This window comes from Diceros bicornis, chromosome 7, assembly GCF_020826845.1.
Source record: "Diceros bicornis minor isolate mBicDic1 chromosome 7, mDicBic1.mat.cur, whole genome shotgun sequence".
NCBI lineage: Eukaryota > Metazoa > Chordata > Mammalia > Perissodactyla > Rhinocerotidae > Diceros > Diceros bicornis.
In genome coordinates this window covers 73,952,431-73,973,617 of record NC_080746.1, presented here as the reverse complement: position 1 = coordinate 73,973,617, position 21,187 = coordinate 73,952,431, and the positions used below count along the sequence as shown (strand labels likewise).

General features: G+C 41.6%; 1 protein-coding gene across 4 annotated transcripts in view; it reads left to right on the top strand.

Moving 5' to 3' along the window:
* The window catches only part of SOX6 (SRY-box transcription factor 6), a 573,709-nt gene extending 555,706 nt beyond the window's left edge, over positions 1-18,003 (top strand). For all 4 annotated transcript variants that reach the window (XM_058546045.1, XM_058546046.1, XM_058546047.1 and 1 more), the window contains 2 exons: positions 196-412; positions 11,297-18,003. In XM_058546045.1, the coding sequence (XP_058402028.1) occupies positions 196-412; positions 11,297-11,600 (521 nt within the window). In that variant the 3' untranslated portion in view covers positions 11,601-18,003. The remainder of the gene's footprint in view (positions 1-195; positions 413-11,296) is intronic.
* The last annotated feature ends 3,184 nt before the right edge of the window (positions 18,004-21,187 follow it).

Sequence of the window (21,187 nt, the reverse complement as noted above, 5' to 3'; positions counted from 1 at the left end):
ATAATAAATGTATCCCATACAAAATTATTCTGTGCTCTATAGTCTAAAAGACTAGTTGTGAGGCTCGATGGTACGTGGTAACAGGAGCTACTCAGAGCACAGGTAAGTGATGCGCTGGGAAGGTATATCCAGTTGTTTTTACCAGGAATATGTTGCCTTGACCACTTGGGTACTTAAGGCTATTTTTATGTCCAGGGTCTCGCTGGAAATCCATGTCCAACCAAGAGAAGCAACCTTATTATGAAGAGCAGGCCCGGCTAAGCAAGATCCACTTAGAGAAGTACCCGAACTACAAATACAAACCTCGACCGAAACGCACCTGCATTGTTGATGGCAAAAAACTCCGGATCGGGGAGTATAAGCAACTGATGAGGTCTCGGAGACAGGAGATGAGGCAGTTCTTTACCGTGGGGTAAGTGTTCCTGAATTTAGCCACCTGGGCTTTCCATTCCCAGTAAGAAACCGCAGGATGACTCCTAGCAGTGTGTTTGGGCAGGAGATTAGGGAAGGGAGGAGGTTGTGACAGACTGAAGGGGCTTGGCTATGGTAATCTTCACAGTGTCACAAGCCCACAGCCTTGCCGCGTGGCTCCTGCTCAAATCAAAACCTACAGCAGATCGCTCCCAACTGATCGCCCCTTTCATTGTCTCGTAAACTAATCTAAGACGTTCAGTGCCCACACACACAGTTTCTGGTAGTTTATTTAAGCAGACACACAGGGAGAAAAAATAAAAACTAACCTTAAGAAATCCCCAGAAGCTTTCCAGCTTCTCTGGGTGGTGCTTCTGACTGTAATCACAATAGTCTGCTTTTGTTGTGGGATCTACCACAAGATAATTGGCCTTGACATTGGTTAAAGGACCTCATTTTTGGCATAAGATCCAGAACTCCTGTTGCAGTAAATTATCCTGTGGTGGAAGCAGTAACAATGTGGATTTTCTTGCTTAAATCAGAAACTAGACATGTTTTTGATATCTTCAAGTCTGATTTCATGTCATTTTGTTTAAAAATTAGGTAATAGATTTCTGGTATAAATTTCGACTTGGCTGACTGGCTGTCTGCATTCACAAGAGGCTCCTTGTAACCGCAGTAGTCAGGACGAGTGGGGATGCAGATGCCTGTGGGTTCCAGCACTCCCAGACCTGGAAGCACGGGGGGGGCGGCAAACCAGGGGGTCGTTCTGGAGGCACCGCATGAGGCAGCTGGAGTCAGATGGGAGAGACACTTGGGAAGGGGCTTGAGAGAGAGAAGTAGAGTAAGGAAAAAGGAGGCTGTGTTCACTGTTAACCGGAAGGAGAACTGAGGAGCTGTACTATGTCAGGGAAATAAGAAAGCCTCACTTAGAGGTGAAGAAAAGGATGCCTTAAAGGAGAAGTAAGAAGTCTTTATTTTTAAGGACACTCAAAAAAGAACCTCATGGAACAAAAAGCTTGTTTCAGAAGCGTGTGTTTAAAAGCATAAAATTAATTTGGAATGGTAAATAGTCAGAATACCAAAAAAAAAAAGGCCAATAAAAGCAGTCTGGGTCACGAGTCTATACAGTACACTAGAGAGTATGAGGAGGAGCGTGGGCTGTGGAGTTTGCTGCTGAGGTTCAGACACTGACTGTGCCACCTGCTTTTCTAAGCTGCTGTTTTCTCATGTGTGAAATGAAACAAATAATGGTACCCATCTCATATGTTTGTTGAGAGCATTCAATGAGGCAATGCTTTTAAAAGTCCTATATAGTACTTAGTACAATATCAATAAAGGTGAATTCCTATCATTATCATTACTATTAAATATAGATTTACTATCACAGTAAAACTATATTTAATGTCGCATTAGATAATCGATAAATTTCTTTACACTGTGGCAGAACCTTTTCAAGGTAAAGAGATGCTTAAGCCACTCTGTTATTTGAGGATCCCAATATATTAACAGATGAAGACATGCCAAAATGAGATTATCACATTTTTCTGTATTATAAATGTTTGCATTTTAAAAAATAATACTTTTAACACCAAAAGTACAATGCAATGTAATTGGACTATTTACATGCTAATTAGAGGATTTATGAAAAATACCAATTCATGGTACACTTTAGGAAGTATAGTCGTAGGTAACAAAATACAAATTTAAGACTGTGTGATAAATGTCTTCTTTTCATCTTGTTGGTATATCTCTGAGTATAGTCTCTTTGAAGAGATAATTGAAAGTTTAAATTTGAGATCCTTTGTGATTCCGCCCTTCTCTCCAGTTGTGTTCCCTGTGTATCTAACGATGCATAGTGGGTCTCTTTCACCATAGTCTGGAAGGCTATCAAAGGTGCCATTTAGTTCCCTGATACTTATCTGAAAACATGAGATGCAGTAATTCTATTTAATTTAGTCCCCTTTACCAAAGGGTACATTGAAACAGGTCTGGGTCAAAATACCTAAACACGTGACACTGCATGTAAAATAAAAAACTTAAACAACTCAGTAGCATCTACCATTTATTGAGTGTCTACTGTATACTGGGTATCTTAGATATACAAATCACATAATCTTCTAAATGAGAAATCAAGTCTTCAAGAGGTCCAATGGCTGCTGAAAGGTGAGAAAGAGCGCAAGTTTAAATCTAGGTCTCTGCGTCTGTCATGCCAGATGACTGAGGAGTTGTCCTCACCACATTGCCTCAAAATCTGCCGCATAGCCCTCTTCTGGCACAGCATGAGTATGGCTGTACTATTTGAGGAGGAACTCCTAGAGCCTAGAGAAAATAGGGGCGTTGGTTGAGATGTATGATGGCGTAAAAGTTTGAAATTTAGAGACTAAGGATCCTGTTCCTGGTAGTGCAGGAGGCCCTTTATGGAAGGCTCATTTTGAACTGTGGAATGGGGCTACAGACGTGCAGGCCAGGGCCGGGATGTCTTATTGTTTAATTTTCAATGCTGAGTACTCTCCTCTGCTTTGGTAATACTTGCTACATAAAGCCAGGTATTATTTCCACTTAAGGATTCATGTTCTCTTTTCAGTAGTTGTATTTGATAGATTATTAACTCCCTAGGGTTCATATTTGGAAATTGATCTTCATTAGATGTGAGGTTATTACAAGAGGGAAAAACAAACAAGAAATTCAAAGATTGCAATTGACTTCTTGAGGGAGTGGGGGTGAGATCAATTTTTATAGCTGGTTTTGAAAAGACATGCATAACTTTCAAGCCAAGAAAATTACATATATTGCTCAACATTGTCATGCATTTTACTGACGATACAACTAGAAGTTCAGTAAGTTAGATTTTTTTTTTACTTAGCTATTATGAAATGAGTTTATCAATAATATGAAATGGATTGAGGTTAGCTCTTACCTTAGATTTAACCCTTTGGTTGACAGGTTAAGTATTAGAATTTTGTAATAATTCTGATAAGAATACTATTAATGTTGAAATGATACTCGTTAAGTTACGTATAGCTACAATGCTATCTTTTCCCAAAGAACTACAACCAAATGTACTTCCATTTATTTGAAGCTTACTCAATAATTTACCTGTGAACTAATAGAGAATTATTCAGATACTATAAAATATTAAATTTGGGACTACTTTTAAAGTAATATTAATAGTAAATTATTGAATACTTACTATGTGCTATATACTGTGCTGAGAGAATTATACAGATTATTGCAAATACAACAAATTTACAAGATAGGCAGTGTCATCTTCACTATAGGGTTGAAAAACACAATGTTCAGAGATGTTAAATAATTTATTCAAGGCCACACAGCTAGTAAATTGCAGAGCTGAGATTTAAACCAGGCTTATGTGAATATGAAACATATGTCCTTTTCACCATTACACATACCTCTCCATTAGAGCCTACAAATTGTTTAGAGGCTGTACAGTGTAGTGATTAAGAACATCAATTCTGGAGCCAGACTGTACTGGCTAGATCTGCTTCTTCCTAACTCTAGGAACTAATGCATAGCAATCTTTATTTCTCTGGAATCTCCACTTCCCTTTGGGAAACATAAATTCTCTATACCTCAGTTTCCTTATATATAGAATAGGAATGACAATAATACGTACAACATTGGACCCTTCTGAATATTGAATAATTTAATGTAACTAAAGTGCTTAGAACAGTGTCTGGCACATAGGAAGCCCCAAATTAGTGTAAATATTATTATTCTAGAAAAATAATGCTATGTGCCAAGTATATATTTCATATTATAAAGAATTATATTCTACTGCCTTATGCTATAAGTGATTTGAACATTTGGCATTTTGATCTTGATCCTAAAGAGGTTGAATCAAACCTATAGGATACTTATAATGTAATTCATTGGCACAGACTAGCCGTACTCTTTTCAGTATTGTCCTGCTGTAGAGGAAGCTGGAGCAGAACCTCTAAGAGGTAATGTGAAAAGATTGCTATTACTTCCATTCCTTACTGCAATATCAGCTACGGAGATGTGCAACAAACAGGCTTATCTCCTAATGACATAGACTTCGTTGTCTTTGTTTATAGATGCTCTCAAGGTCTGAGGGATCAGCAAACAAGGAGACTTTGCCAACATGAATATGTAGTTCCGTTGCAATTGACAAAGCTAGACTATATTCCAGAAATACTCTTGTGATTTAGAAACCAGGCAACAATGCTGGACTCTATCAGGGTCAACTTATACTCTTTACTGGGGCTGGGAGGGAGGGTTCTTAGCCATTTCTGCTCATATCAGCTGCACGTGTATACTTTTACCTACACCTACAACTTTTGTTTTGATGTACACATTTATTATTTGTAAAACCCAATACTTGCCAGCTATTCCTCTTTGTGAAATCTGCAGTGTTTGAATTTTGACTTTGCAATTGATCTGTAAAGGAAGGAAAAATGCTTTTTAGGAAAGTAATTACCAATAGATAAAACTTGAGCCTACTGGCTGGATTTTCCGTTTTGTTAATTGATTAGTCAGTCAATTGGTAAGGGCCTATTTGAAACCAGCTATGTGCCCACCACTGTACTAAATTAGTACAGTACATGAGGCATTAATTCTGTACACAGTGAGCTTTCAGGGAATGCTATAGTCAGAGAAGCCAGACACATACATGAGTAGATTAGCAAATACTAGTGTGTTATATACACACACACATACACAGAATGCATTGCATAGTGCTGCACATAGTGTATAATGAAGTACTAATTTTGATTTTATAGACAAGAGCAAGTGAAGCTCAGTGGAGGAGAGATTACTATGCGTTAGGTCCAACAGTAGACCATCCTTGAGGAAGAGGATTTGAGGTTTGGGTAGGGGCATGCTGGCAGAAAGTAGGGGTAAGCATTCCTATTTTAGCATGAAGGAGAGCAAGAACACATGGAGGAAATGTGGAGATGTTCAATAATAAAGAAGATGACTAGCCTATGAATTTTCCCTGGCAGTAAACGAAAATAAGACAGGCATAGTGCAATATTTTGGAAACCTTTGAAAGTCAGGCCTCTTCAACTATAATTAGCTATGCTCACTTAATTTTTTTAGTCTCTTTTTATGCTGATAATGACAATGAGATAGCAAGACCAGCGTGATGGTTAGCTTATGATTTCGCATCCATGGAATCAGTGGTAACTTAGAAGGGGCCTCAGAAGTCATATACTTCAAGCAGCTAGCTATTGTAGGAGTCCTCTCTAAGTTCTGCTCAAACTCTTCTAGGGCTAGAGAGCTCACCGCTTCCCAAGAGAGCTAGCTTCTTTGTGGAACATTTCCTAATGCTAAAACATTCTTTTCTCCTAGCTGAGCCAAAGTCTGCCTTTATGCTACATTGTAGATTGATGCTAATTCTCTTATTTGGTCTCTTCTAGAACAAATATCTTCATTATTTATGAAGACAATCATTGAAGCATCTAAAGATGGTTATATTCACATCCCTTCTCTACCGCCCTCCTTCCCATATAGCTGGTCTCATTACATCTTTTCTTCGCTAGAATAGGTTACCTACCCTTTTCATTTATTTTTCCTCTCATTTACTAGTTCATTCATTCATTCATTCGTTCCATGTATTCAACAGATTTTTATTGAGTGCCTCCTATGTTTCAGGCGTTGTCTAAGCTCTGGGGCTATATCAGTGAAAACTCCTGTCCTCGTGAAGCTTATATTCTAGTAGGGGAAGTCAGACAATCAATCAATAAGTATCAAATAGTAATAAATGCCTTACAACAAAGTAAAGTAGAGAAAGGGGTAGGGAGTTTCAGAGGATGGAGTGCAATTTTAAACAGAGTGGCTATAGAAAACTTCACTGAGAAGATAACACTTGAGCAAAGACCTGAGGAGGTGAGGGAGTCAGTCATGCAGATATCTGGGAGAAGAACTAGGCAGAGGGAACAGCAACTACAGAAGTCTTGAGGAAAGGTTGTGATTGGCTTGTTCAAGAAATAATGAGGCCAGAGCGATAGGAGCAGAATGAGTAGGTGTCAGAAAGCTAATAGGGAGCCGAATTGTGAGAGGACTTGTTGGCCATTTTGAAGACTTTGAATTTGACTCAGTAAGATGAAAGGCTTGGAACAGTTATAAGCAGAAGAACGCTGTGATCTGACGTAGGTTTTAAAAAGATCACTCTATCTACTGTGTTGAATATTGTCTGAAGGGGCATGGCTGAAATAAGGAGGCAGGCTCTTACAATAAGCCAGATCAGTTGATGGTGGCTTGGACCAGGTTGTAGGAGTGGAGGTGGCAAAAAGTGGAGGGATTCCGTATATATTCCTGACAGCAGACCAATAGGATTTGCTGGTGGATTGGATATAGAGTTTGAGAGAAATATAGTTACCAAAGATTGGCCCAAGCAACCAGAAAGATGAAGTAATCATTAACCAAGATCAGAAAGGCCATGAGAGGAACAGGTATATGGGAGAATGAGCAGGAGTTCAGTTTTGTACCTATAAGGTTGAGATGGTATTTTGACATCCAAATAAAATAAGAAGTTATATATATATATATAGATATATATATCTATATATATATATATATATCTATATATATCTGTGTAAGTCTGGAATTTAAAACTGTAGTGTTTATTGGAGATACAAATTTGAGAGTTGTCAGCACATAGACAGTATTTAAAGCTGTGGAGTTGGACAAAATCCCCAAGGGAATGGATTTAGATAGAGAAGAGAAGAGGTGTAAGGACTGAGTCCTTGGGTACTTCAATGTTTAGATGTCAGGAGATGAAAAGGATGCATCAAAGGGACTTAGAAGGAGCAGCTAATGAGATAGGAAGGAGAGCAGGAGAGTGTGATATCTTGGAAGACAAGTGAATAAAGTGTTTCAGGAAGGAGAAAAGTGATCAACTGTACCAAATGCTGCTCGTGGCATAGGTCAAGAAAGATAAGGACTAGGAACTGACTTTTGAATTTAACCACGTGGAGATCATTGGACTTGTGACCTTTACAAGCTCTGTTTCAGTGGTGTGTTGGGAGTGATTGAAGTGGATTTAAGAAAGAATTGAATAGAAGAAATGTAGAGAGTGAATATGCACAATCTTTCAAAGAGTTTTGCTTTAAAGAGGATCAGATAAATAGAGCAGTAGCTGGAGGGGGGAGGTGAGACAAGAGAGGGTTTTTGTTGTTTCTTGTTTTTAAAGTAGGAGAGATTATGGCATGTTTATGTGCTAATGGAAATGATCCAGGAAAGAGGGAAAATTGATAACGCAGATGGGAGAGACAATTGCTGGAGAGAGATCCTTAGTAAGCGAGAGCAGATAGATTCAGTGCACAAGCAGAGGGATTGGCCTTACATTAGATTATGAATTGATTCAAAATACAGGAAGGTGGGCAGGGAATTAGGAGCACAGATAGAGGTAGATGGATAAATGTGATGGTGGGAGCTTGTGAAAAGTTTCCTCTAATTCTAATTTCTCTGTGAAATGGAAAGTCAAGTCATCACCTGAGAGTGAGCTTGGGGGAGGAGAAGTCGGACATTTGAGGACAGTTGAGAAGGTATGAAATAATTATCGAGGAGAGTAGAAGAAGGAGTGGGCTAGGAAAAAGCGCAACAAGAAGGCTCAACAGCCCTGGAGGCCAATTTGAAGTTGATGCTCGTAAGTTTAGAGACCAATAAGTGTGGTGGTGTGTTTTCTCCAGCCAAGTCCAGCTGTGTGGGAGTGGTCACAGAGGAGGCAGAGAGTTTGATTTTTGCCATGTAAGAGAGTGGAAAGAGTGATTAATTGTAGAATTTATTCTGGGTAAAGAGGTAAGTGAAGACACATGGGGAGGGAGAGGGACAGTAAAAATTGGTTGAAAGATCAAGGAATTGAAGATCCTCGTGGGCTGGGAGAATTGTTAAACTGGGGTGTTAGAGGAGGAAAACTAGACAGATAAGATGTGGTGGTCAGACAGTGGGGTTTGTAGAATTGAGATTAGGGAGGGGTTACAGTTGGAAATGACAAGGTCTGCTGTATGAAAAGAGAGTGAACAACTGATATAAAGGAAGGGGGCACTATCACAGTGGAGAGGAGGTCGAGAAACTGAGATAGCAGGTGTTGGAATGGTTGTCTATGTGGATGGTGAGTCATCAAGAATTATGGCAGGAGTAATGTTGGAGAGAGCAACAGTGAGCCAGGAGCTAACATCTTTAAGGAATGAGGGGGAGTGACCAGGCAGGAAGTAGATGGGGGGGCAGTGGGAGACATAGTCTGGTCTCTCTCCACTACCTAGTAGTAGGCTTTTGAATGTGTCTTACTCTGGGAAGTAAGTAGTACAGATGTTTTGTTTGTTTGTTTATTTGTTTTTAGTGTTCCATTACCAACTTAATGTGCAAACTCTATTAAATATGTGGACCCCAATTTAGGAGAGATTGATTCTGCTTCAAATTGCTAAATATTTTTCTGATAGTATGAGCATGGCTTTCTTGCCCCAATCTTGATATCTAGTAGAGAATTTGTGACATAAGGAAGAGTTCAACTCCTGGCTGTGGTACTTGTGTGGCCTTGGACAAACAGCTTAACTTCTCTGAACCTTAATTGGTTACTTACCTGTAAAAGAGGAAAAATAATATTTACCTCTCAGGTTATTGTGAGGATTAAAGAAGATAGTGTGAAAGCATCTAAGCATTGCCCCCAGCACATAATAGGGGCTCAATTCAAGTTTATTTAATAGATTTATACATGTAGATATTTTGGTTAAAAAATACTGCCAAAATGACCATCTATTGTTTGTGAAAAGAAAATGTCCTTTGTGGAAAGAAAGTGTGCCATTCAATAATTTGTGTGGTATGTAGAGTTTATATTATAGATTAGCTCATCAAATTGGGAAATCTGTAAAATGGGTTAATATTGCAGTAAAAGTTTTTACTCTACTCTCATTGCGTGATTAAGACAAAAATATTTTTATTGCAATTATCCAAATTCAGCAAAAAATTTAATGAGGCATTAACTACCTTGGGAAGGTTAGCATGAAATTTAATTTGTGTTAATTTGCCCAAAACTTAGGATGCAAGAAGTATACTGTTTTTCGAATATGATTCTATGAAAGGGAAACTGGTATTTTATAACATGGTTCTACACATAGACTTGGATTCCTCTATCATCTTCTTCCTTCAGGCAATAAAAAAAGCACCATGAGCGTCACAGAAAATGGATCAATATCAGGTGCTTATTGTCAACTGGGTGCTGACAAGATCTATAAAAATCAGGAATTTTTATGGGATACAGTGAGCATAGTGTATCTGTATATTGAATATCTGTAAAGGAAAGAGTGATGGAATTCAAGTCAGGTGACCTAGGTTCAAATTCTGGCTCTGCTGGTTATTGAATGCAGGGCCTTAAGCAAGGCCTTACTTTCTTCATCTGAAAACTGGGAATAATAATACCTCCTGGAGTTGCCGTGTTAATTGAATGAGGCAATATATATGAAAGTATTTTATACACTATGTTAGTCAAAGGTTGAGGAATCATTATTATGCTTCCTAGTGGTTGAAAGAGGTTGTTAAAAGTAGCATTATCAGATATCTCGCGGAGTGATTCTAGGCCATTTCCATCATTTCTCCCTCTACCAGGCTGGAAGGCATGCAGGCCTTTTCGAGGAAATTATGCTCCTTCTGGACATGTCAAAGAATAGCTGGTAACTAAGCTACTTCTTTGTAGATTCAGGGTATTTTCCTGTTAGACTGAGGTGGGTAGAAATTTCAACCATAATGGAGAGGGTCGGTAAGGATTGTTCAAGTGATGAATGACCTGAAGCCATGAGTATTAAAATGTGGACGGCCCTTCCAAGACTTCTCTGACCCCAACTTTTATAAAAATGGAAACTGAGGCTCAGACAGGATAGTTATAATGACATTTTGAAAGGAATTTATATTGCAATTACTGTCCATAAAGACTGAGAAACACTCGGTGAATATTGCATCCGTGAGAATACTGTTTCAGTCCATACTCTCTGAGCTAAGTAGTAGGTCTTTAATTCTTCCCACCAGTTATAATATCTCAAGGGAAGCTGAGAGACAGATAGCCATGTCTCCCTGCAGAGGGAGAGACTGACCTTCATAAAGGGTCTGGTGAGTTTATTTGAACTAGAGTAACACTGTCAGGGAATGATCCGGTGTGACCGGGCCTTGGCAACTGCTGGGATTGGGATGAGGCAATGTGTGCTATTCTGTGAAGTGGCAGAGCTCTCACTGCTCTTCAGTCCTGACTCCTCCAGCCCCAGCTCCTGCCCAGGGCCTCAGGGGTAATGACAGCCAAGATGATCCTTCCATAAGTAGGAAAATAGAAGGTCCTTGAAGGAGCTTCCCTATAAGTTCAGCCACAGAAATAAATCGACATTTGCGTGGATACCAAATATATGCTTTGCTAAATCGGGCTCTTGGAGACATACTAGATCCTTTCGCATCTTGATCTTTCCTCTGTACAGTGCTCAAACCAAGGTGAAGACACAAGCCTGCCTAACAGTGTCATTATAATATGGCTCATGCCAACAGTTTATGTTTTTTTAATGTTCTGGGAGATCTTAAAAAATGATCTCACATGTAACTTTGTGAAATTAACTCTGGCATTTGTTCCAAATGCCAAGCATTATCCAAGCTTTGCCATATTTGCCATGTTATAAGAACCCTGCCTTTATGTTGCAAAACCACCAGTAAATTGCTCTGTTATATTGCTTAACTCCCAACCATAGCATCAAGGGGATTTGCAGGACTCCTCCAGGGACCACCTTTGTCACATTTTGTCATTTACTTAGAATGTCAAACGGCCCCATTTGGGAATGTGTGAGGGATGAATTCCAGTGCCACACAGAAGAACATATTATATATCGATATTTGCTCCTGTTTTATTTTATTTTTTGAATCTATACAGGCAACAGCCTCAGATTCCAATCACCACAGGAACAGGTGTTGTGTATCCTGGTGCTATTACTATGGCAACTACCACACCATCCCCTCAGATGACATCTGACTGCTCTAGCACCTCTGCCAGCCCGGAGCCCAGCCTCCCCGTCATCCAGAGCACTTACGGTATGAAGACAGATGGCGGAAGCCTAGCTGGAAATGAAATGATTAATGGAGAGGATGAAATGGAAATGTATGACGACTATGAAGATGACCCCAAATCAGACTACAGCAGTGAAAATGAAGCCCCAGAAGCTGTCAGTGCCAACTGAGGAGTGTGTGTTTGCTGAATTAAAATACTCTGACATTTCACCTCCCCTCCCACAACAAAAAGTTCTTAAAGAGCCCGCATGCATTTGTGGCTCCACAGTTACATCAGCAGAATGGTCTTAATTGTTTCGTAAAGTGTGAGACAGATTAAGTTTTCCCTGATTTTTCATGAACTTGAGTTTTTTGTCGTTATTGTTATTGTTGTTGTTGTTGTTTTTTTAATTTAGGTGAAGACATATTAAATATGAGACACCAGGACTTGAAAACCTATCTCAACCCATAGCTGTCTTACAAGTCTTATATTTTTGTCTTACATTTTTTTTCTTTTGGATGTTGATAAAGGTTTAAGTTACTGTTTTAGATGGGGTTAAACATTCTCACTCAGGTATGCTGTGCCGGCCTACAGGTTGTGAATGTGTTTTTATTCTGAATTATTTTAGAAAACAGCTGAGGATTTCGTGTCGTGAAACAGAACAAGTCCATGGCGTGTGCAGCTGCATGTAGAGCATATTCAAAAGGCCTCGGAATTCCATTTCTCCATTTGTAGAGTTGAACTTTGAATGTGCCAAACTTTTTCATAACTTTTGAATCTTAATATTTTGAAAGTCTTAAAGGAGACACTGCAAAGTCTTAGACAATCTTTGGCATCTTAAAATAAAATAGCAAACCACACATTTTTTTTTTCCAGAAAATGGTAAAGTACTCAGGAATCTGGAGACAAGATATTGTAAGGAATGAACAAGGTTGCCACAGTGCATGTACCCAATTGTGTTTGCCTCCTGACGTGCCATCAGTGTGTGACGTGGTACGACGTATGCACACCAGAGCGATCACCACACCAGATACCAACAGGGTGGTCTTCTCTGCCTGAGACCACCTCTCACTACATCCATTATCCCTTTGCCTTTAACCCTGACATTCAGTCTTAACACATTTTCTCTTAAATAATTTATTCATTCCAGAATGTCAAGGGTCCACTTACTATTTATTTTAAAAAAATTGTTGGTGGCATTAATTTAATAATTCTTGTTTTTTGCCCTCCTTCCCCGAAGAACTTTTCAGCCCTTTCCACCTCCTTCTCCTGCTAGATACAAAAGATGTACATAGTAATTTTATGTCCCCAGAACATCTGGAAGCATTTCTGATACAAGATACTATTAAATACCTACATTGTTATTTTTACACAAGTGTGTATCTGGCTGCAGAGCTGTGTATTGGATGCAGGTGTAGAGTCTTACACTTCAACAGGTATGCCCCTGAGGTTCACTATGACCTCAAATCTTTGCCAGAATTTCCCCCTAATTCAGTTCAGCAACAGGTGATAGGATCTGCATCAGTGGCGTTTCCCCTGAATGCCATTGAGCAGCAAGGGTCAACAGTGGTGACTGCCAGGCAGGAGAGTCCTGCAGCCAAACCTAAAGCCCACGGCTGCGCGCCGTGGAGGAGGCTACAGTGATGCTGTCATGGGCTGGCACCTTTACCCTGAGTTGCCTTGTCCCATCTGGCACATCTAGGGAGTTCTTTGCAAAATCCCCAGGATGCAAGAAGCCACGTGACAGCCTCGAAGCAAAGTTAGAGGCAAATAGTCGTGATATATCCAGAGAATGAAAGAAAACCATAGGGAAGGAGAAGGAGGGGAAATACATTCCCTATATGGGATGTTCCTACTGTTAACTCTGGGGAATAGATCACTCCTGGGGCAGCAGACGAGTTCCTCTGGCTCACTCCGTGTGTCTGTGGCTGCATGGGGGGCATGCCTACGTGTGAACAAGATTAACTGCACTTGTCACACAAGGATTTCTCTGGAGATGTGCCGATGGGCTGGGAGGTAGTGAGTTTTCATTCCCCATCTCCTAACTACAGGGAGCTCGGCCATGCTGTTTTGACCTTCCTGAAACCAGGACTGATTGCCTATGGGGGGGCCTCACCCAGAGTGGTTCAATGGGAGAATGTCAGCGAATGGGACAGTTCACCTCATGGGACAACCCAGAATCTGATCACCAGGACATAGGAACGGCCCCATCAGATTTCTTGAGCCATTTTGTCACTTGGAAGAAAATAGTGTACCTTCATATTTATTTAAAGAGTGCTCAAGGCCATACCTAATAGCAATAAGTAGGTCTAGCCAGGATATTATTGGCTATGTCATTAGCTGGGAGTGCTCTCTATAAGCTGATTAAGGTACTGATAGGAATGTTTTGTTCTTAATATTGTTTGGGGATTGGAGCTTTGTTTTTGTACATTTATTTCAAATGAGGAGGAGGTCATTTTTTCTAAAAAAAAAAATGAGTATTTATTATTGTCTGACTGATTTCTTTTGATTCTATGCCTCTCTTCCTCAGTTCATTCTCACGTTTCTTCTCTTTCTCTTGACCTTTGCTTTTGCCCTCTCCTACTCCATTTTTATTTCGTTGCATATGTAGAGAGCTGTATGGCTAGCATTGTATTGTATGTAATTAATTTTGCACAAAGGCAAACATTTAGAAGAGTAGGTTAATTTTGTTTGTTTTTATGACCATGCCAAAATAATATTCTGGGCTGGTGGAGAACAAAGGACTGTTCTTTAGGACTGAAACTTGATTTTGCTTGTAGTAAAACAAAAACAAAAACAAAAAAAAACCAACAAAAAACACACACACTCACAGATGTTGTTTCGTAAGTGTTATAAGCACTGGATATAAATGGTATTTTTTATCACTTCTGACTAATGTGAAACTGTTGTACGACGAGGACATGAACAAAAGTCATCTGTCTCGACTCGTGTGGGCTTGCCTCACAGTTGCCGGATTTGAGTCATTTTTATGTCTTGTTATTTCATTTATTTATGCAAAATACATATGTGTATGAACACTTTGTTTTAGCTCCAGCTCTGCCTCCGTACTGGGGTTCAGTTACTTCTAGCCGTGTTCTTAAAAATGAAAGGCTATTCAGGAATGATCTGATTGTAAACATCTCTTTCATTGGGTCAAACAGTGATGCTGTATTTGAATCTAAATTCTGCGCATAAGCAGTTTATTCTATTTATTAGCCAAGTTTGGCTCTAAATATCCATGGAAATTAAGAATGACAATCATAGGGATCACTTCATTTTATTTTCAGTGGGGCTTAAACAAAGTTTTTATGACTTTACCATCTCATTGTAGACTTTTCTAATTGTGTAAATATAACATAGAGATAGAATTTATTTTTGGTTCATGAATACTTAGTGAGATATAAGTTATGTATTTCCTTTTTGTTCTCTATCCATATATGTTGGTCCAGACTAGAAGTTGACGAGTCTCTGTACCTCCTGGGGCTAGTGAGAGATCAGCAGGGTGAGAGAGCAGTGTTCTACCCGGAGCTGGGGCAGGAAGACCCTCCTCTCGGGTTCGCATGCAGTTGAGAACTCACTGTCCACAGACTCAGACTTTTACTTTCTTTTCTTACAGAAAGTAGATGAATTGAACACACCAAATTTCCAGTACAGCCAGGAGAGAGTCAATTCACTTTGTGAGTCCACATCAATCTTATAAGGTAGTTCTGTGACCGTTTAATAGCAAGAAGCATGAACACAGTTATAAAGGCAAAAATCGGCCTCTGAGACTAGCTATTAATAAAAGTCCCACTGTGCCAATTAGATTAGAGAATGTTCATCAACTTTTTTCAGTGCTCCCTATTTCATAGTATCTTCAAATCAAAGATAAAAATTATCTCCATTTTGTTAAAGAACTTGCAGGATCAGGATTTCCCTTGTCACTTAGAATAGGGACACTGGCAGACAATCCTCTCCTAAAAAATGGACCGAATGGAATAGGAAGGAAGAAAAGAAAGAAAAAAAGGAAGGAAGAAAGAAGGAAAGAAAGGAAGGAAGGAAGAAAGGAAAGAAGGAAGAAGGAGAAAGCAAGAGGGAGAAAGGAAATCTCAGTCTGTGGACAGGAGCAGCAGGCAGGCAGTTTCTCTGTTTCATTGGCAGATGCGACGCAGTGTCTTTTCCAGAAAGGTCTGAAGGCTGTGTTGTTTTCACATGTATTCAGCTCGTCCTTTTAGGAGCACATCAGTTTGCTTCATTTGGTAGTTGATACTCTCCAGCCTTGTCCTCAGGCCTGATTGGATTTGCCGGGGTCCTGACACGGACTCCCAGGCCAAGATCTCAATTCAGGTGTGGGCTCACAGTGCTGTTGAGCTTGTCAGACACCGGCCTCCCCTGATGGTGAGCCCCGCTGGAGCCGGGGGTGTTTGAAAAGGGTGTGATCACTCTAGGGCTGGAATTAAAGGCTTCTTTCTTTTCCTGGTGAAGCCAGGCTGCTGCTTTGGAGCATGCCCTCCGGAGCCAGGAGCACCGGCGTAGCTGAAAGCAGGGATTGTTCTGAGGAAGCCCATCTACCCCAGCAGGAAGGCAGCCTGGTCACTGGAACACCACAGCTGAGGCTGCTTCTCTCCATTTACCCATTTTGCAAAGAAGTGACCTCTACCTACTCATTAGGGAAAGCAAAAAGAATCACTTAGTAGTTTGAAACCGTATGAGAAGTCCTGTACCAAGTGCCAACAACTGCAAAGAATGCAGCTAGAGGAATGTATTGAAATTATTACTGGGTCTTCCTTTTTAATGAGAAAATGACAAAAATGGATGCTGTAGCCTTGCCTGATTTTGTACACATTTGTCTAAGGACTGAGTTGGCACTTAAGCTCACTTCTCAAAGTATAATAATATTGTATGACCTCATTTGTCCTTTTACAAAAGCACTTGCATCATTTCCTTAAGTCATCTGCCCCCTGACATGTTTTCTTCCTGAATAAACAACTTCTATCTGTTATTCCTGCCGATCATGTTCTGTTTCTGATGCCATATCCTATTGAGGGTATCCCTCTGCTACTATCATTGAAAATCTTGATATGCAAACACATTTCCCTTTCTTCCCCATCCCATCTTTTCTTTTGGGGACAGACTGCTTTCCAAAAGCTTGTGAGCAAGTATTCGGAGTGCTGGTACCTTTGGGGCAGAGCTAGAGGGGGCGGGGCAGAAAGGTAAAGCTCGGTGCCCACACTTCTCATTGGTGTCTGTGGCAATATGGAAGCTTGAAGGCAACTCAGTGACATATCTTGCTCAGTAGTTTCTTATTCCTGAAGAACCACAAGCATAAAGTGAAGCCCCAGCGCTGGTGCTCTTGGAGTATGGGGGACGTGCAAATATTTAACTGTTTTGTATGCTGCACATTGCAGGTCTGCTCATGTGCGTTCTCCGTTTGTCTTCCTTTGTCATATGTGTTTTTGCTTTTTTGGAAGTGCAGTCTTTATTGTACCTTCTCCAGCTTGTAGCAAATTAGAATGCTTAGCATTTATGTCCATTCATTATTGTATTTGCCATGTAAAATTTTTATTACCTTAGACAAGCTTATAAGCTGTTACTACATAACTTATCTTACTGTAACTCTTTTATTTCCCGACATTGTAATTTGTTTGTGATGTATATTGTGAGATTGTATTCTATGTTAATTTAATCAGCACAATTCACTGACATGCTGGACTGACATGCTGGCTGCTGTTTCAAAGTGTAAAGTGTGTGTAGGGCAGTTGGGACAACTGTAACTCTGTTGTCAAGGTACTGTGCTTGGGTTCCTCTAGCGACACTGCGGGTGTGGCCCTTGAGATGCTAGGGGCATTTACTACACCCTCAAGCAGATGTTAACTGCAAATTTTCTTTGTAGAAATTCTATGTATAATGCAGGTACCTACTTGGCCCATGGCTGGTAACTATTTGGGCAATTAGAAAAAACAAAAACCATAAAAACTAGTGTCTATTGCTGCTTTGAATATGTTTGAAAGTCTGAAAATGTAAATAGTTTATCAAAAAAAAAAAATCTTGTACAGTCCAGTGTAAAGTTTTTAAATGACCTTAAGGGTTGCCATCACATCTTTCTCACACTCTCCTCTTGATAAGAGAAAAAAAGTTTGCTAAGGATTAAAGAAATGGGAAAAAAAGAATCTCTTCAAATTTGAAGGAATGAATCATTGTTCTTAGCTTTGTTGCATACACAAACTTCTTGGATTTTGTTGTGCAGTATTGACGTGAGATAAAACTCAACATTGAATAATCTTTCAGTGGTACTTTTCAAGGTCTTCCCCTCCTCTGCCTCATAATTAAGGGAAAAGACAAAATTGAAAGACACACTGTCTTTATCTATCCTGGTGTATATCGGCACCTTAGCTACTTTTTTTTTTTTTTTCCTTTTTGCACAAGGTGCTTTCCTGATATGTTAAACATGCCATCTTTGGGTGATAATGTATATGCCATGATGGGGCCTAGGCCCCTCAGGGGAGTGTCTATAAGAACTGCCTATTTATGCTCATTTACCTCAAGACTGTCCTCTCTACCCTTAATCTAGTTGTCATCACTCCATCTTTTGTACTGCTGTTGACACTTACAAATTAAAGATAAATTTTGTTTTATGACCTCTGTGTACGGCCTTGTCTGTGCCCTGCAAACTGTCCCCACCATGGAGCCCGATAAGCCCTGGGCTCGCCCCCTCTTGCTGCTGGAGCCTGCAAAGCTCTCCTGCTCCTTGCTGTTGCTTCTGCCTTGCTGGGAGGTAGGTCTCGGGAAGCCTTCAGACCCCTTAGCCTGGAAGGACTCGCCTGCTTTTCTCATTGTGGAGCATACACTGCTGCAGCAGGAAATGCTTGTGGATTTAGATGGTAGGAACAGGATCCAAGGTGGATTTTTGTCAAGAGAAGATGAGAAAGAATGTCACTTCCTATTTGCCTGACTTCTTCATGAGAGTGAAACAGTTTATAAAAGCTCCTCACATCCCAGGGTATGAACGAATCTCAAGGGCCAGCCTCTCATCTGACACCAGCTTCTACAGCCTAGCAGCCAAGAGTGGAAAATGCCACCCTTCTGGAACCTTTGCCTCCACTGCGGTTGGGAGTGGTTGGCTGATTTCTCAGTTGCTTCTGCTTCAGAGAAAGAGAGCTCCCATCTCTTTGTCCAGCCATGGGTTGGACCAGGAGCAAAACTCGGCTCCAAATGACATCAGCTTCTACGAGTCTGCGAGGTGGAGGTGGGGTAGTGGGCCGAAGTGAGCCAGGCCCTTAAAGGAGACTTGCCAAGCCAGCCAAGCCAGTGCCTGGCCTCCAGAGGTTAGTGCCCAACACCTTACAGTGACACAAGGGTTCAGGAGAAAGAGAGGAGGCCCAGCCACTTCTTTTTTAGTATTTTAGTATTTCCCGTGAAAAACGCCTCACTAGAGAAAAGCCAAGGATTTGTGGAACTTTTCTTTATCACAGTCAAACTGTAAGTTTGATACAAGCTGTCGTCAGTCCTGAAAACCTAGCGTTCCATGACCCTGCCTCCTGCCCCACGGGGTTTTAAAAGTCCAGCTAAGCATAGGGCATTGCTGTGGAGTCACACTGACCTGGCTCGGCCACCGTGTGACCTTCCCCAAGTGTTCTCCTCTGTGAAATGGGTCATAGTCCCTCCCCCCTCAGAGTTGCTGGGGGAATTAAGGGAAACGGCCATGTGAGCCCTCCTGCAGCAGCCTGCACGCAGAGCACGAATGAAGCCTGCCACCTCTGACCAGAGACTGGCTGAGACTGGCGGGGGTGAGGGGGCCCATTGGCATCTTGGCTGGGCAAAGTGAAGGACTTGCCTGAGGCCTTTATTCAGAACATTCTCAGACGTGATCACCCAACCTTCCTCCACTCCAGCCTCTAGGCCACAGTCCATTTCTCATTTCCAGTCCATCCTCACCACTGCTTTTGATCTTCGTTCTAAAACACGATCTGATCCAATCTGGTGGGTCCTCCCTGGCTTATCCTCTCCTGAAATCTCGTTTTCCACAGCAGACCAGATAAAATCCCAACTTCCCGCCCTGACAGTGAAGGTCACAGCCCTGCCAGGCTCATTCCTCCGCACCCTTACCTGCCCTCAGCTTCTCATTGCTTCTCTCACACCCAGCCTGTCCATGACCCCGGGGCTCCCTCTCCTCCTTTCGATTGGAGTAAATCTGTCCCCTTCTCTGTTTGGGAAATTCCCACTCTTCTTCAAACCTGTCAGCCCAGATGTCACACCTCATCAGGTCCTCCCCACTCCCCAGGTTTTTTCAGGCTCCCCCTCGGGGCTCCCACTGTGCTTTGCAGGGACCGCTATGATCACGTTTACCATATTGTAATAATTTATTTCTGTGTCTGTCTTTTCTGCTAGATGACGAGCTACTGAAACCAAGGACTGTGCCTTGGTCCTCCCGGCTCCCAGCACAGTGCTTGGCATACAGTAAGTGCTCAGCTCTTGTTTGTGGAATGAATGTGTGGATGGTGGCAACTTGGCCTCCGTGTGTGGCATAGATGCCTGTGAGTATCAGGGTCTTCGATGGTGGGGATCAGGGAGCCTATAGGGTACCTTGGTATTAGTTGCTTCATTCGGAGAACACTTTTAGTTAAAGCATCTCTGTTCATTTTGGGGGAACCATTTCAAGTCAGTGTGATGGCTTGTCCTGATCAGGCATGAGGGCACTAAGAGGCCCCATGCTCTGGGGAGAACTCACACTGTTGGATGCCCAAGTTTCCAACTGGATGCCACTGCTCTAGCCTTCCTCCTAGGCATCCTGGCTGGAGTATGGAAAGGACAGACCAGAAATAGGAAGCTTTTGTGGGTTTGCCTTACTCTTTCCTTGACATCCCAGGGCCCAAGATTACCCTTCACTCTGCCCAGGGAAGAGGGGTACCAGGAGGCCGAACCCCTGGGCATCCATCATGGAAGGGGAGGGAAACTTAGCTGCTCTGCCTGCTGGGGACAGGAAGGGCAGTGACCCCACAAGGCTGCCTTGTGAGCAGCTCTTCACTTAGTACCCTCTCCTTCTTGGGCAAAAGAAACCCATGGTCCAGATAATAGTGGCTCTTTCCCTTAAGGGTACTCTAGAGCTATGCTTATTCAAAATGTGGTCCACAGAGCTGCAGCATCAGCATCACCTGAGATAGGTTAAAGCACCGTGTGGACCACGTGAATAGCAGGCTCTGGTACACAGGAGACTCCGAGAACTGTCATCTACCTCTTCCTAGTCAACAACACCCATGGGATGGAAAGGTTAAGGACTATTGGCTTCATTTGAATTGTGAAGGCCCAGAGACAGGAGATGACTCACCCAGAGTCGCACAGATTAAATGGCAGTGCCTGAACGCACACTTGTGCTTTCTAGTTCTAACAACAGTTGACCATGTTGCATATAGCCACACAATAGTCTGTGAAGATTGCTCATCAATGGTGCAGCCCTGGATCTAGACTCCAATTATCACCAGGAATCCTGGGCTGTATCACTGTGGAAGCATGAGACATCTTGGGACAGTGGCCTCTGACAGCTCTGACACTATCATCTCTTGCTCTGCCTGGGCCTGGTACCTGGCCCTGACTGAGGGCCCAAGAGAGACCCCAGGCCAATAGGGCGACTCTCTTCAGAGCTTGTTCTCCAGCCCCCTTTGTCAATCGGCCACCTAGCAATTTCTGTACTTTGGCACCAGGCTGAGTAGCCATTGAAGTAGATCAATGAGGAAACCTGTGGATTCTAGGGCCCCATTCCTAACTCTGGGAGTGGGAGACAGAGTGAGATACCCAGTAAAG